Genomic DNA, 15,930 nt, shown 5'->3' on the forward strand with positions numbered 1-15,930 from the left:
TACGTATGTGATTTTATGTTTAACGATTGTATAGTCTTCTACATAGTATTTATGTGATGATCTCGATCTTGTCTCTATTTCCAGTCTCTTGTGTTGGAAAGAAGAGAATAAGTTATAGTATAGGGGCTAGATGTGTAATATGGTGTTCTATAAAAACACCCTCCTCATGTACCCCTAAGAACATTTTTTACAATCTAATACAAGTCTCTATTGTTCTCTATACCAGTTGACATGGTATCAGAGCAGTATTTCTGATTCTTGAACACTTTGCTTCTCATCTACAATCTATCCCAGCAAATCCAATCTCAAACCAGAAAAACCCGAAAACCAAAATCAAACTACGAAAAAATCAAATCAACAACCGCCGCCGCCTAACACCGGTTTCCATCGCCACCTCCCTACCACCACCGCACTGCTACTACGCACAACTTCTTCTTCCATCGCCCAACAACCATCGCCGCTGCCCTACCTCCACAAAACCCTAGCCGTTGTACCTATTCCAGCCGCTACACCACAAAATCCTATCACAACCATTGCAAACCACAACCCAAACCCTCGTCGGCGCATCTGATCTGGGTGGATTTGTTCATCAGCTAGTGTTTTATCGTTTTCATCAGCTAGCGGATTTGTTCTGGATGTTTGTTTCTGGGCGACCTTAAATTTTGAACGAGAGTTCAAGTTGCCCGGCGTATTTGATAAATATGCCGGTAAGATAACGTTTTTCCCGGAGTTGTTATTTGAGCGTTTTTTAAGTTGCCCCGTTTGGGCGACCTTAAGATAATGTATTTATGTTTTCCGACGTTTTTCAATATTTCTGGCAACTTTAAATCTTGAACATGAGTTCAAGTGTCCAGCGTATTTGAGAAATACATCTGGTCAGTTAATTTGTTTGGTACCGTTATTATGTCGGTTTTATTATAGAGAACGTATTTATTTAAGAGAAAAAAAAATATTGTTTGAGACACAATCTCTCTCTCTCTCTCTCTCTCTTGAAAGAAACCAACAAAATAAACATGCAAATGGTTAATCACCAGGTCTATGAGTTGTTGAAAGACTATCCTTCAACAAGTAGGGAAGCCTATTTAACAATGCAGAAAAACGGTGATCAAATCAACCCTTGGATTTTTTTATTGTGGAGCCACTGATACGATGACGTATGAGCCATCAGACTTCGTCTCTGCAAAGAAACCAAACAGAACCCACATCAAAACTGCAAATGGCGAAAATTCTTTTGTAAAGGGAGGAGGAATTGTCGAAATATCTCCCAATCTGAGACTGTCAAATTGTTTATATGTTCCTTCGTTAACACATAAATTGTTATCAATAAGTCATGTTACAAAGGAACTCAATTGCACAGTTCTAATGCATCCTCATTTTTGTATCTTACAGGACATCAGAACTGGAAAGATAATTGGGCATGGCACTGAACGACAGGGCTTATACTATGTGGATGAGGTGACTCAGTCAGGGACTATGATGCTTGCTCACGGAACAAAGAGTAGAGAAGCATGGCTTTGGCATAGGAGATTAGGGCATCCTTCCGCTGGGTATCTACATCTTATACTCCCTGAACTCTTCTCGTCCAAGAGTACATTAGACTGTGAAACATGTGCCTTAGCCAAAAGCCATAAAAAACCATTCAAACCAAGTAACACTAGGGTCAGTGAACCTTTTTCACTAATACATTCAGATGTTTGGGGTCTAGCTGAAACTAATGGAGGTCAAAATTTTCGTTTTTTTTTTCTATTATTTATCGATGACTGTACCCGGATGACATGGGTGTATTTTTTTAAAACACAAATCTGAAGTCTTTGACAAATTCAGATTGTTTTACACCATAGTCCAAACTCAATTCAAAACCAACATTCAGATCTTATGATCTGATAATGGAGGGGAGTACTTTAATAACTCCATGAAACAATTTATACAAGATAGGGGAATGATTCACCAAACCACTTGCCCAAAACACCCAGAACAGAATGGTGTAGTTGAGCGAAAAAATGGCATTCTGGTAGAAATGGCCAGAGCCCTTATGCTTGAATCCGAAGTCCCTAAATCTTTTGGGCCCGAAGTTATAAACACAGTTGTGTATCTCCTTAACCGTTTACCAACCAAAGCCCTTGACCTAAAAACTCCCCTAGATATACCTTATCCACATTTACCAAACTACCTCTACCTCTTACCTTACCACCTCGAGTCTTTAGGTGTACAGCTTTTCCCCCATATACCCAAAACCGAACGATCCAAACTTGACCCATGTGCCGAGAAATGTGTCTTTGTTGGTTATGGAGTGAATCAGAAAGGATACCGATGTTATAACCCGTTACGACGTCGTGTGATTACTACTGTCCAGTGCGACTTCCTTGACACAGAATATTACTATCAGTCCCATCTCAGTGGTCAGGGGGAGGTAGAGCATGAGGACTCACTGAGTTGGTTGAAGTGGATTCCATCCGTAAGTGAAGACGAGTCATCTTATACATCCACACATACTAAGGAGTCACCAAAGCCTATCGAAAGTGTCACCCAAGAATCATCCAGATTGGTGTTCGAGGTAAGTGATTCTCCAAACCTTGAAAATATGCCCGAATCCGATCCAGTTATCACTAACAATCATGAAAGTCACGAGACAATGGAACAGGTGGAGACTACTGAACTGAACAACGCAGTCCAAGAGAGGTCGAATCAAATGAACAATATGATGGAGGCTCTGGAACAACACTAGGAACATACGTTTTACCTCCTAGAGCCAATAGAGGGGTTCCTCCAAAACGGTACTCCCCAGAAAGGGAAACCAAAAATTCAAGATATCCTATAGCTAATATGGTTGACGGGAACTTATCTAATAGCGCGAAAGCATTTGTTGCCTCCTTATATTCCGAATAAATACCAAGTTCCGTAAAAGAAGCCTAGGGTAAGAAGAAGAACTCGAGAGAAGCAATGGAAACGGAAATGCATGCTCTTATGAAAAACAACATGTGGGAGAAGTGCATTCTCCCTAAAGGAAAGAAAACAGTTGGATGTCAGTGGGTGTTTTCAATCAAATACAAACCAGATGGATCCATTCAAAGATATAAAGCTCGGCTCGTAGCCAAGGGTTACACTCAGACATATGGGATCGACTACTATGAGACATTTTCTCCGGTTGCAAAAATGGATACCATCAGAGTCCTCTTCTCCGTGGCAGCCAATAAGGAACGATCGCTTCACCAGCTTGATGTTACAAATGCATTTCTCCATGGAGACCTAACGAAAGAAGTCTACATGGAAGCACCTCCAGTTTTTTCAGGGAATTTTAAAGAAAGGGAAGTATGTCGGTTGAAAAAGTCTTTATACGGGCTAAAACAATCTCCTCGGGCATGGTTTGGAAAGTTCACTTTGGCCATGAAAGAATATGGGTATCACCAAAGTAATGCTGATCATACTATGTTCCTTAAGAGAAGAAACGGACTTGTAACTTGCTTGATCATATATGTAGATGACATGGTCATTACAGGAAATGATGTAGAAGAAATAGTACGGCTGAAAAAGAATCTATTCTCAAAGTTTGAAATGAAAGACCTATGGAACCTCAAGTACTTCCTTGGGATAGAACTTCTCAGGTCTAAACGAGGGATCTGTATCTGCTAAAAGAAGTATGTCCTTGATCTCTTAGCAGAAACCGGGTTGATTGATTGTAAACCAGCATATACTCTAATGGTGGCGAATCACAAACTTCACATGGAACTTAATGGAGAGCTTGCAGACAAAAAAAGGTATCAACGGCTAGTGGGCAAGTTAATATATCTCTCTGAGACTCGCCCTGATATAGCTTATGCTGTTGGAGTGGTAAGTTAGTTCATGCACCAACCACAAGTTGCCCACATGGAAGCTGCTCAGAGAATTTTAAGGTATCTTAAGGGGACCCCGGGCCATGGAGTGTTTTTCAAACCAAATGGACATTTAAATGTTGAGCTCTACACTAATGTAGACTAGGTCGGATATAAGGGAAACTGAAGGTCAACATCAGGATACTTCTCGTTGGTCGGTGGAAACCTTGTTACCTGGAGAAGTAAGAAACAGAAGGTGGTTGCTCTGTCAAGTGCAGAAGCGGAATTTGGAGGTATAGCTCGAGGGTTAAGCGAAGTTCTTTGGATCAGGAAGCTACTAGAAGACATTGGTTTTTCCCAATGGGAACCCAGTAAAGTTATGTGTGACAATACGACTACAATACAAATCTCAGAAAACCCAGTACAACATGATCGAACAAAACACGTGGAGGTAGACCGAAATTTCATCAAAGAGAAACTGGAGGAAAGAATCATAGAGCTCCCATATGTATCGTCAAAAGATCAACTTGCAGATATTCTTACAAAAGCCGTCAACGGAAACGCTTTTAGTAGCTGCTTGAGCAAATTAAGTATTGGTGACCCCACTACTCAACTTGAGGGGGAGTGTCAGAAAGAAGAGAATAAGTTATAATATAGAGGCTGGATGTGTAATATGGTGTTCTATATAAACACCCTCCTCATGTACCCCTAATAACAATTTTTACAATCCAATACAAGTCTCTATTGTTCTCTATACCAGTTAACATCTTATCAATGATTCAACATGACTTTGATACCACTTTATAAGATCTTTGAAGATCAAGAATTGGTTTTATTTGATGACCTCTACACTTGATTTGATAATTGATTAAACGGATAGAATTTGTGATCATAGATTATACGGATGAGCAAAAATCTAGAAAAAATATTCAATAATTCATACACACAGCCCACTTTGTTTACAACATTTGATACAAATGTATAGGTGTTCTAGAGTATGATAAACCAATACACACTTTCATATGGTGGTTAAATAAGTACCATAAGTAACTTATTAATAAGACTTACGACAGATATACTTAGGATGATAATACTACTACTTTATGATACAGAAGGCTTGATTATAATATTTCAACAGTTAACCATAGTGCATAAATTGAGGGTGTTTGGAAGAGAAACTGAAAGTGGTAAAGTGCCACACATCACACAAGTCATCGTTGCAAATAGGAAAATTGGTGTTGCTGCAGAAAGTAGAAAACTCTTGAATTGGGTAGAAACTATTTTTTAACAGGAAAAAGTTATACATAAAGTTATGAGTTAATTACACACATGGATCATGTGGTTTATAGCTAATTTCATCTTTAGGTACTAACTTTTTTTTAACAGAATTAGGTTTTATTGTTTCAATTTTGTAACACCTTTGGGTACTAACACCAAAATTATTAATATAATGACTAAAATACCCTTTCATTCTTTTTAATTTTATCAATTTAACACCTTTGAGTACTAACACCAAATTTTATTTAAGTTTAAATCAATTTTACAAAATCAATTTTTTATTTTCATCTTTTTATTATATCTCTTAATTAACATAAAATCTATTTATTTTTTATTTATAAATATAAATTAAAAAAGTCAGAAAATGTCCGCTCCATTTTTTATTTATTAATAATATTACTAAATAATACTAGATAAATATCTGACTAATATTATGAATATATAAAAACTCTTTAAAATATAAATTAAATAATGAAACAAATGATATAATAAGTATCTTCCTAGCAATCTTAAAAACACACGAATATAATATCTGAAAATTAGTTAAATTAATATATCAAGATATGTAGCATAATCAAGAAAAACTGTTTAAAAATAACTACAACTAATTTAATATATTCAGTAGTAAAATCATAAAAATGTATAATCTAATCTGATTTGTTTGTTACGATTAATTAATTGACACATTTTGAGACAATGTGATTAAACCATGACGTCTCTATTTTATTTGTGTATCTATGTGCTTAGGAAACACTTTAGTTTGATGAGATATAGTCTTTTATTATTATTGTTATTGGTTTTATATTATTTAATCTCATATATTTAGAATTACAAAAATCAAAACTAAGTTTTATACATTAAACACGCATAATACACGAAGTTTTAACCTAATATCTTAAAAATAATTTATTTGCACATTACCAACTATTATTATACCTATTGAATTTTTTATTATTTAAAATTTTGAGCAACTTCTATCGTGCTAAATTATTTATCATTTCTTCAAAAAATTATATATAAATATTTGCTTATAAAAAACTAAAAAAATAAATAGATTTTAGGTTAATTAAGGGATATAATAAAAAGATGAAAATAAAAATAAATTGATTTTGTAAAATTGATTTAAACTTAAATAAATTTAGGTGTTAGTACCCAAAGGTGTTGTATTGATAAAATTAAAAAAAATGGAAGGGTATTTTAGTCATTATATTGATAATTTTGGTGTTAGCACCCAAAGGTGTTACAAAATTAAAACTATAAAATCTAAACTTGTTAAAAAAAAGTTAATACATAAAGATGAAACTGACTATAAACCACAAGGTCTATCTGTGTAATTAACTCTAAAATTATACGTGTTAAAAGGCAAAGGTTGTACATATTTAAATTGATGTACAAGCTATTCAAGCATTTGTACACTTTTAAATTGTTTAATAGTTTAAGCAATGACTCTTTTAATCTATAATAATACCACAAAAACAATTATTTGAGTCACTTTAACCTTATTGATAACACTTTCACTCTCAATTTATAGATTTTTTTAAACCATTTTATCTATTAGTTACGTAGAAAATATTAATATAGCAAACACTTAACATGTGGTCATCCAACTATTTTTGTTTTAAGATATTACTAAAACAAAATTTGGGTCCGTTTGGTATGAGGTGATAAAATAAACGAGAGAATGGAATGTACGAGGTAATGGAACGGATAAAAGAATGAAATGGATCGTTGCGATTTCATGGTCTTGTTTGATTACCATGTAAGAATGGAAAGAATCATTAACTTGTGTTGTTTGATTGGCATAAAACGAAGGAATAAAATCAGCGAGCAGTGGCAATAGTGGGTGGTGGCGGTGGGTGGCGGTAGCGGTTGTCATCGCGGAGGAGAGCGGCAGCGGTTGTCGGGGGCGGTTGTGGTCAGCGGTGGCGCCGGTGGTCGGTGGTGGCGATGGCGCCGGTCTGTGATGGCAGCGTGGGTTGCGGGGGCAGTGGTGGTGGGCGATGTTGGTGACGAAGGAAGAGAGAGGGAATGAAATGAAAAGAACAAGGGTGGTGGATGGAATGAATTTAAGGGAATGAAAAGCTTTATGTAATTGGTAATTCCATTACCTTAACCAACCAAACACATCTTTTTTCATTCTTCCATTCCATGATAGTCCATTCCATTCCGTCTTTCATTCCTGGTAGGTGGGTGAGGCAGCATTAGGCAGTGATGATGTTGGACCGGCATTTGAAGGAGAGAGTGGACATGAATCGGATGGGGTCATTGGTTTGGGCACTGGCTCAAGATGTTAGGATTTGGGCTCGGCTTCACAGGTAGTTGTGATATGATGGGACCAAAAGCATCATCACAAAAACTTGTAAGTTCTAAGTGTTGTAGATCCGGTAGTTCAGTTGAGTTTTTAGGCTGATACCATGTAGAAGTATTGAAAATCAACCTCAGTCACGGATCAATGTCTCTATTAATAATGAATAGTTATATAATCATTTCCTGTGATTATGGAGAGTCAATCACAAATAAAAGAAAATTATATATTTACAATACACAACATTATTTACAAATCTTTTCATCACTAAGCCTGTTTGGGGTCCGCACTGACTACACCGAATAGCCTAACACTATTGCATTATTGATCAAAAGATGCTATGGGTGCTCTCAGAAGATACGGTCCTCCTCTCTAACAGCATTTTATAGGTGTTTTAAGAAAGATTTATATAATAAGTAGTATCATATATAAGATAAATAACAGTTATATAGAGCAAACGTGATGGAACTTTCTATAAGCTATAAATGCATATACACAAGGCAATATCAACTAGACTTATCCATTATCATATCCATTTGAAACCACGTCCACATATGTATCCATCGGATATCTCAAGACTAATGTAAAGATGAGAATTGAGAAGAAATATGGTTGTTTATATTTTGGGCTTTAAGTTTCTTGTATGTGTGTATAACATAGATATAAACAAACAATAGATATTAGCTTGGTCAAAAGTATTTAAATTGGTATTAATAACCTATATGTATATATATCACCCAAATATAATAGTTTTTTTTTTTTCAAAACACAATCTGTATACTAACAAATGATGCGAGAAAGGAACAAAGAGAGGAAGTTATACAATTTTCGACAAATGATTATTATATAATCCAAAATAAACAACAAAATATACATAAATTCACGAAATGAAAATTTCCAGATTTGGAAAGAAATTGATGAAGAACCCTAAGTATTCAAAGAAACCCGACCTATCATATATAGGTTAGATCGAAGATTTTTGAATTTGCTTAGTGTAGCCCTTTGGCTTGGAAGCAATGAAACTGATACATTGAACTTGATAAACGTTATCAAATCCGATGATACGGATCCATGCCTGAGGGTACTCCTTCTTGCATTCACCAAGCTCCTTCATCCCAAGCTGAATCAGTGCAACCAAACATAGGCAACTTCCACATTGTCAAATATATATCTTCCGTCATAGTATCCAGGGGATCTTGCGTTCTCACGGTAGACAAATCCGTGCTACAGTTAACCCAAATAAATTTGAAATCATATCAAGAGTTGGTCAATCAAAATTTACAACATATTATTAGCAAAACTTCCTAAGTTAAGGTTAATGATGGATAATTGGATATCAATGTGTATTCACGGACTAAAAGACTATGTTCAAATGTCACAAAACTTTTTCAAATATAAATGAAATGATGGCTTGTTATCCATAACAGAGGTAGTGGTTTTTGTCAATAAAGATAACAACCAAGTAAAATAATCTGCATAGCATCCATATATGTTCAGTTATGGCTTTCCAGATTTTACGTGGCTCTATTACTTGATCTGTCAGTTCTTGCACGAATCTAAACTAATTATGAGTGAGTCTCCACGCATACGCGTAACCCTCCAGATGTTCAGCACGTTCGTGGTTATGTTTCGTGGTATAATTCTTGTGCAGATTATCTATCCGCCAAGTGCGACAACTTTGGTCGAGAAACCCTTTCACCATAAAAGGGCATCCACACTTTTTTGCTGCCAGTTTTCCTAACTGTGGCCTTACTCTTATGATCGCCGCTACAGCAGCATTGGAGCCATATCGTATGATTCTTAGACCGTCTAGTAACAATAACGTATCTGTTATCTAAATTCCTTTGTTTTACCCAAACTTCCAACTCATTGCGTGACATAAAATCCTAAACAACATAAATGGAAAATATATATAACATTTACAATAATAGTTTAACAAAAATATATAACATTTATAATACATTTTAAAAAATATATAACATTTATAGTAATATTAAAACCTTATTAAAAAGCAACCACTTTAGGCTAAGAGTAGTTGTACCCTTGGCTTTGGGTGCTTTTCAAAAAAAAATGAAATTTTCTCTTTTAACCCTAAAGTTTTAATTTTGACAATATAAGTTTAAAGTTTTAATATTTGTTTCCTTTTTAACCTTAAAATTAAGTTTTAATCTTTGATAATTTAAGTTTATAGTTTTAATCTTTGTTAATTTAACCCCTTTGATTAAATTTATTTTTCACTTCTAATTCAAAAGTTTCCATCTTATACAATTTAACCCTTTTGATTAATTTGATTTTTCACTTCTAATTCAAAAGTTTCCATCTTTTGCGATTTAACTACTTTGATTTTTTTACTTATGTGTTGTAATCTTGGCTTTGGGGGTTTTTCAAAGAAAAAATGGTTATGCATATTGTTGTTGTAACCTTGGCTTTGGTGGTTTTTTCAAAACAAAATTGATTTTTCTACTTTTCACCCCCAAAAGTATTTCATAAATTACTTTTAACCCAAAACTATTTGTTTTTTTACTTTTAACACAAAACTTTTATCTTTACAATCTATTCTCACAAGTTTTTTTACTTTCAACTTTGGTCCTTTATAGTTTTCATTTTCTACAAATTTTTCGCTTTATGCTTCGTTCTAAATTTTGTGACTTAACACATCGCAACGTGCATCTTTGGTTTAACGTTTTTACGTTTCGTTAAAATTTTGCGAATTAACACGACCCAACGTGCGTGTGTGGGTGAACGTTTTTACATCGTCTGTTTTTTTTCCTGTTTGACAGGTTCAACATGACGTGTGCGTCCTAAATCGACTTAATTATAACTAAAAAATCCCTGCCGCATTGCGGCAGGTCGTAATTCTAGCTTAAGTTAAAAAGAACTTTTTTTTTGAAAAAAAACTTATTGACTTATACTTTTTTGAAAATGAGTTTTTAAAAAAGCGTTTGGATTAGCTTATGAGGTGGAAAAGCCAATAAATCAATAAGTTGTTTTTTAAAAAGTGTTTGCCTTAGCTTATTGATGTAAAATGACCAAAATGGACATTTTTTACAAGGGGCATATATAAGGAGTGTTAAAAAAGGGGTAATCTGGTAATTTGATTTTTGAAAAGTTATAAGCTCCTCAAAAAGTCATAACATTGTAACTTCTCAAAAATGACTTTTTCTCCAGTACAAAAAGTCATTTGGAAAAGTTCTTTTGAGTTTATCAAACACTAAATCTCCTTATTAGGTTCTTGTAAAAGTCAATAAGTTATAAGTTGGAGTGGAAAAGTTTAGCCAAACATGTCCTGATTCAGAACTTAATAATTCACACTCTTTGTTTTGTGAACGAATGTCTGAATGACATTTACTGAGTTTGAATGATTAAGCATCATACTTATACTGACCATTTAATACTTCAGTTCATCAGTTAACCGAAATTCTAGTTTTAATAAAATATATAACATCATACATTATCAGTTTTGTACGAAACTTCCGGGTAAGCGGGTTGCTCGTCAACCAATGACTCTTGGACGTAAGGCTCACCAACGTCTTGTTGTAGGTACGAGGCATCACTAACGAAAAAGTTGTTGCCATAGTTTTCTTGTCCGTACGAGGCATCATACTCGTCTTCATAACTTGGACACCCATAACCGTAATCACTACTAGGCACAACAAACTGGAAAAAAAACAACGGTTAAAATGTGACAGTAAATATAACGCCTAATTCAAATAAGTAAATAAATGATTACCTCGTTCAGGTCTGGAAACAACGGGTCCGCTAGGCACAATAAATTAAAAAAAAAACAACGGGTAATACATAATGGTAAATTTAGCGCCTAATACAAGTAAGTAAATGAATGCTTACCTCGTTCAGGTTAGGCAACAACGGTTCCTTGTGATACGAATGAAAGCTAGACACGACCTCCGTCGCGTGATCATCATTTACTCCCCCATCGTAAGAATCAAGGACAACAGACCCCTCCTAAAACAACGGCGTGCAAGTATTTCATAAACAAAATAAACAATACAAGTTATTAAATACTATATCACACTGCTTTCCGAAATAAACGTGTTTGTGTTGTTTCCAAACGATTCGTTAAAAACATAATTTAGGTCGAACCAAGACATGGCGGAATCGTTTGTCGAAATAAATAAAGAAAGAAAGAAAGAAGAGAAGAAGAAACAATGAAATTTCATCTTCCCTTCATCATTTATAAAGGCAAAAAGCTGAATTCATTTTTCAGAGTCCAATATGGGTCATATAGCCCTATACAAGTCGTACTTAATACAGGTCGTATAGCGCTATACGAATCGTATAGGGTTTGCACATGAAGACATTGTCAGCCTTTGACTGATCTTGAGAATTGTTTTTGCCCTATATGTGTTGTATAGATCTATACAACCCGTATTGAGGGTGTTGATTTAAAGAGCCAAAGTGTGCCAATAATACGACCCATAAGTTATTCATCAAAAATAGATGAAGCTAAAAGAAGTTTAGGCAAGCATGTACATGTATAGATCATTTGGATTTGTGTTTGAATATCGTAGTTTTTCTTTAAACTATCAACAAACTACAAACCGATATTATCTTTCTATAAAGAGTAAACTGCCATTTTGGTCCCTCAGGTTTGGTTATTTTTGTCACTTTAGTCCAAAACTCAAACCTTTTATATCTGGGTCCCTGTGGTTTCACTTTTGTTGCCATTTTGGTCCAAAAGTGAAATTACCTCATATTTTTCTAATAAAACCATGTTATTTTGTCTTTTTTCCTCAGGGGTAAAATGGTCAATATAATTTTATTATAACACATTATAAATTAAATTAAATAACCCTTTGACCCTATAAAAGCAGACTTATCATCTTCATCTTCCCTCAAACCCAAACTCTAATCCATTATCTTCTCCAAACCCCATTCTCCAGCAACCGTGTTAATCGACACAAAACCCAGGTTGTCTGTCGAACAAAAAAAAAACCATAAAACAAAGGGAAATTTAACAATTTCTTCACTAGTATCACATCTAGCATTTCATCAACACCTAGAAGACATCACATGAAGCAAAAAACCAACAAATAAACATATAGAAAAAACCCCAAATCAAAGTTAAACATAAAAAAACCATACACCAGATAGAAATTTAACAACTGCTTCACTAATAATACATATAGCATTTCATCAAACACCTAAAAGTGCATTAAATCAAACATAAAAATAACACACCAATTCACATATTCCCAGTCCCAAATCACAAATTACAACAAACAGACAAGTAAAAAACACTACTTGAAACACCTATAGACCCTTGATCCTCCAATTTCTCCCCATCCAAAACCGGTTTTTCCTCACCTTCAACCTCATTTTTCTCCCCGTTTACATCAACAGAAGACTGAGAACATGATTCATCAAAGCTAGTGACATGTTCATTCAAATAAGTCTCAGATGATTCATCAAAGCTTGAGCTACTATTTTGTTCTTTTTTAAGTATATGTGTTTTAAATTTGTTGTATGAGCGTATAGCATATTTATTTAATTAAAACCTAAAAACAATGATACGAGTTATGTCATATAAAGTACTTCAGGCCCGGTTATCCCCAAGTGCTGGGTGTGCTTGAGAACAGGGTCCAAATTTTTTAATTTTCTTTATATATATAGCTCACATTTTTTACAGGCCCACTTCCTTTGTAACAAACCCAATAGGCCAATCCCTTAACTGGTTACAGGCCCAAACATTTGTCAAAATTCAATTGCCGCTGCAGGAAATATCAAACGTCGCGGTTCTTCTTCAGTTCTGCACCAGGGATTTCTGATCGAACACAAGTTTTGCCAGCCAGATTCGCAGTCTCGCAGATATTAATAGTCATCATCATCATCGCGATTCAGGAATCATCATCATCCGAAGATTCGCGATTCAAGAGGTATTTGTTTGTTGTCTTTTGATTTTTGTTTGTTATCTGTTACGAGTCGCAACCGCGGTTCCGAGTTACATCTTGATTTCGACAAAGATTCAGAGTCCAAGTGTTTTCATATCCTGATTTCGAGTCTGATTTCGAGTTTGATTTTGAGTTTACGAGTCGCAAGTTATAATCATTCATGATTAATGATCTTACTGTTGTTGATTTAGACTAATTTAGACTGTTATATGAATGATATGAATTTTTTTTTTTTTTTTTTTTTTTTTTTTTTTTTTGCAGTTGATATCCATCTTCTTAAGCCCACTGCTGCTCAACCGAAGCCTAAAGTGACTTCATCTTGAGGTAAAATCTTTATGTATATATATGATTGATGTGAATTGGTTTCTGTTTTATCTATTTCATAACAATTATCGTAGTATTACGAATTTTTAGTATATATATATATATATATATATATGATTGAATGATTGATGACTTTATGTTAAATGATGATTTGCGAATAGGGCCCAAATTTTTTATCTCGAACAGGGCCAAAAAAATTTTTTTGTGATTTTCGGAGACGGCCCTGAAGTAGTTATATGTGTATATCTCGACAATATAGTAACTTTAAAACACAAATTTGCGTTTCAACAAATAATGATAGAATAGAACAAAGAGAGAGAGGAAGATATACATTTTCGACAAATTATTATTATATAATCCGAAATAAACAACAAAATACACAGGAATTCATGAAAACGAAAATTTCCAAATTTGAATAAGAGAATGACGAAGAACCCTAAAGATTCAAACAAACTCGACCCATCATATATAGGTTATAGATCGAATAATTCTCGAATTTGCTTAGTAACCATCTGGCCTGGAAGCAATGAACATGATACATTGAACTTGACGAACGTTGTCAAATCCGATGATACGGATCCATGCCTGGGGGTACTCCTTCTTGCATTCAGCAAGCTCCTTCATCACTTGGGCTGAATCGGTGCAACCGAACATAGGCAACTTCCACATTGTCCAGTATCTTCCGTCATAGTATCCGGGGGATCTGGCGTTCTCACGGTAGACAAAACCGTGCTGCAATTAACCCCCAAAACAAGAGGAAACCATATTAAAAGTTAATCATTTATTATCTACAACATCTTATTAGTTAGCAAAAATACTTAATTTAAGGTTGATGATGGATATGAATGTGTAGTTATGGATGAAAAAACAAGTTCAAATGTCTCAAATTGCGTTTTTAAAATGTATACATGAAGATCTATTAAACACACTAAAATTTGATTAAGTATACATCTCTACAAACATTTTGATAGGGATATCTTTTCGTATAATATCATGTATGATTGTATAAATTTGTATTTAAAACAATGAAAAGGATGAGGTAGTGGTCTAATTCAACTAAAAATCTATATACATGGACCGTTCAAAATAATCTATATACAAAGAATTCACATATCTAATAGTTGTGTAAATAACTGATGTTTTAGTCATTCACATATCTCGTTGATTAAAACAACATTTTACATTTTACATTCACATAACAGATGTTTATCAGCGGATTATAAAATTCAAATTACCAAGTCATAGTATAAAATTCTTTAAATTAGACAATTTAGTTGGATCCATTTACTTAAATTTGTTTCAACCTATAACTTTAACTCACTTTCCTTGTTTTCATCTAAAGTATTTATTTATTTATTTTTTGTTAAAGCTAACCCTATACAAATTACAACTAAAACTAACTAGCTGCCCTACAAATAAGTTATAATTTTTGCTCTCTAGATATAACTAACAAATCTAGAAAATCATAAACTTTTAAAAATACATAAAGGATGAGAAATATACCTCCAACTCGAATTCCAAACAAGGAACCCATTTTTTGCGGAGCAAGTAGTCGACTTCCTTAGCCAACTGAGTTTCAGTTAGTGGTGGTAAGTATGAGAGAGTCTCGTACTTCTTCAATCCAAGTGGTGGCCACACCTGAACAAGAAATTATACCACACTTTTAGTTTCTTAGAGATATATTTGATATTTAGATATAAAAAACCTAATTCTATATTAAGTTATTAACCTTCATGCATTGAACTCTTCCACCGTTGCTGGGAAGGGTGGAGAAGTCGTTAGCCTTCTTGGTGGTGGGGAAGGCGGCGTTGGACTTAAGGCCGGTGAACGGAGCCACCATGTTGGCCTGAGCAGGGGCGGTCCGGCTAACGGTCGCGACTGAGGAGGAGATCGAAGCCATTCTGGTAATCTGAATGCAATGACCGAGTTTAGTTTTCTTAGGTGTATATATAATACTTGTGGATTAGCTGCCTGCCATCCAACGGATAGAAACAAATCAATCTTAACTTGTAGTGATTATGGCCGTTAGATGTTGTGGCTCATGGTATTTCATGCATAGTGTCCACATAATGTAATTGCAGACCTTATCATTTAACCACCAGAAATGGAGAGCCACGTGTCAAACGTACATTGCTCAAAATATCTTATCTCATCTTCAAGGAGAGGTAGATATGGAAGGATCGGAGGGTGGGTGTAATATTAATTTCATTTTAAATTTTTAATAATATATATCTTTATCCATGTTTTTCAATTTACTTGGAAACAATATTCAAGTTCCATTCAAATATCCAATAGCACAAAATGG

The 15,930-nt window shown here is 34.5% G+C and overlaps 1 protein-coding gene across 1 annotated transcript; it reads right to left on the reverse strand.

The window, feature by feature from the left end:
• Window positions 1-13,941: 13,941 nt before the first annotated feature.
• On the reverse strand, window positions 13,942-15,699 carry LOC110889450 (ribulose bisphosphate carboxylase small chain, chloroplastic-like). Its single transcript, XM_022136979.2, has 3 exons — window positions 15,355-15,699; window positions 15,129-15,263; window positions 13,942-14,357 (listed from the first exon to the last, which is right to left on the reverse strand). Exons 1-3 carry the CDS (start codon window positions 15,523-15,525, stop codon window positions 14,127-14,129), a joined length of 537 nt encoding a protein of 178 aa, XP_021992671.1. The 5' UTR covers window positions 15,526-15,699; the 3' UTR covers window positions 13,942-14,126.
• Between the last annotated feature and the right edge of the window lie 231 nt (window positions 15,700-15,930).

The sequence above is a fragment of the Helianthus annuus genome, chromosome 11, assembly GCF_002127325.2.
Source record: "Helianthus annuus cultivar XRQ/B chromosome 11, HanXRQr2.0-SUNRISE, whole genome shotgun sequence".
Taxonomy (NCBI): Eukaryota; Viridiplantae; Streptophyta; class Magnoliopsida; order Asterales; family Asteraceae; genus Helianthus; species Helianthus annuus.

What these genes read in the sequence shown, in the direction of transcription:
- LOC110889450 (XM_022136979.2), bottom strand. Translation starts at nt 15,525, where the DNA reads ATGGCTTCGATCTCCTCCTCAGTCGCGACCGTTAGCCGGACCGCCCCT. An exon ending in GAAGAGTTCAATGCATGAAG is followed by an intron (nt 15,264 to 15,354) that starts GTTAATAACTTA and finishes TTTCTTGTTCAG; the next exon opens with GTGTGGCCACCACTTGGATT. An exon ending in GTTTGGAATTCGAGTTGGAG is followed by an intron (nt 14,358 to 15,128) that starts GTATATTTCTCA and finishes GGTTAATTGCAG; the next exon opens with CACGGTTTTGTCTACCGTGA.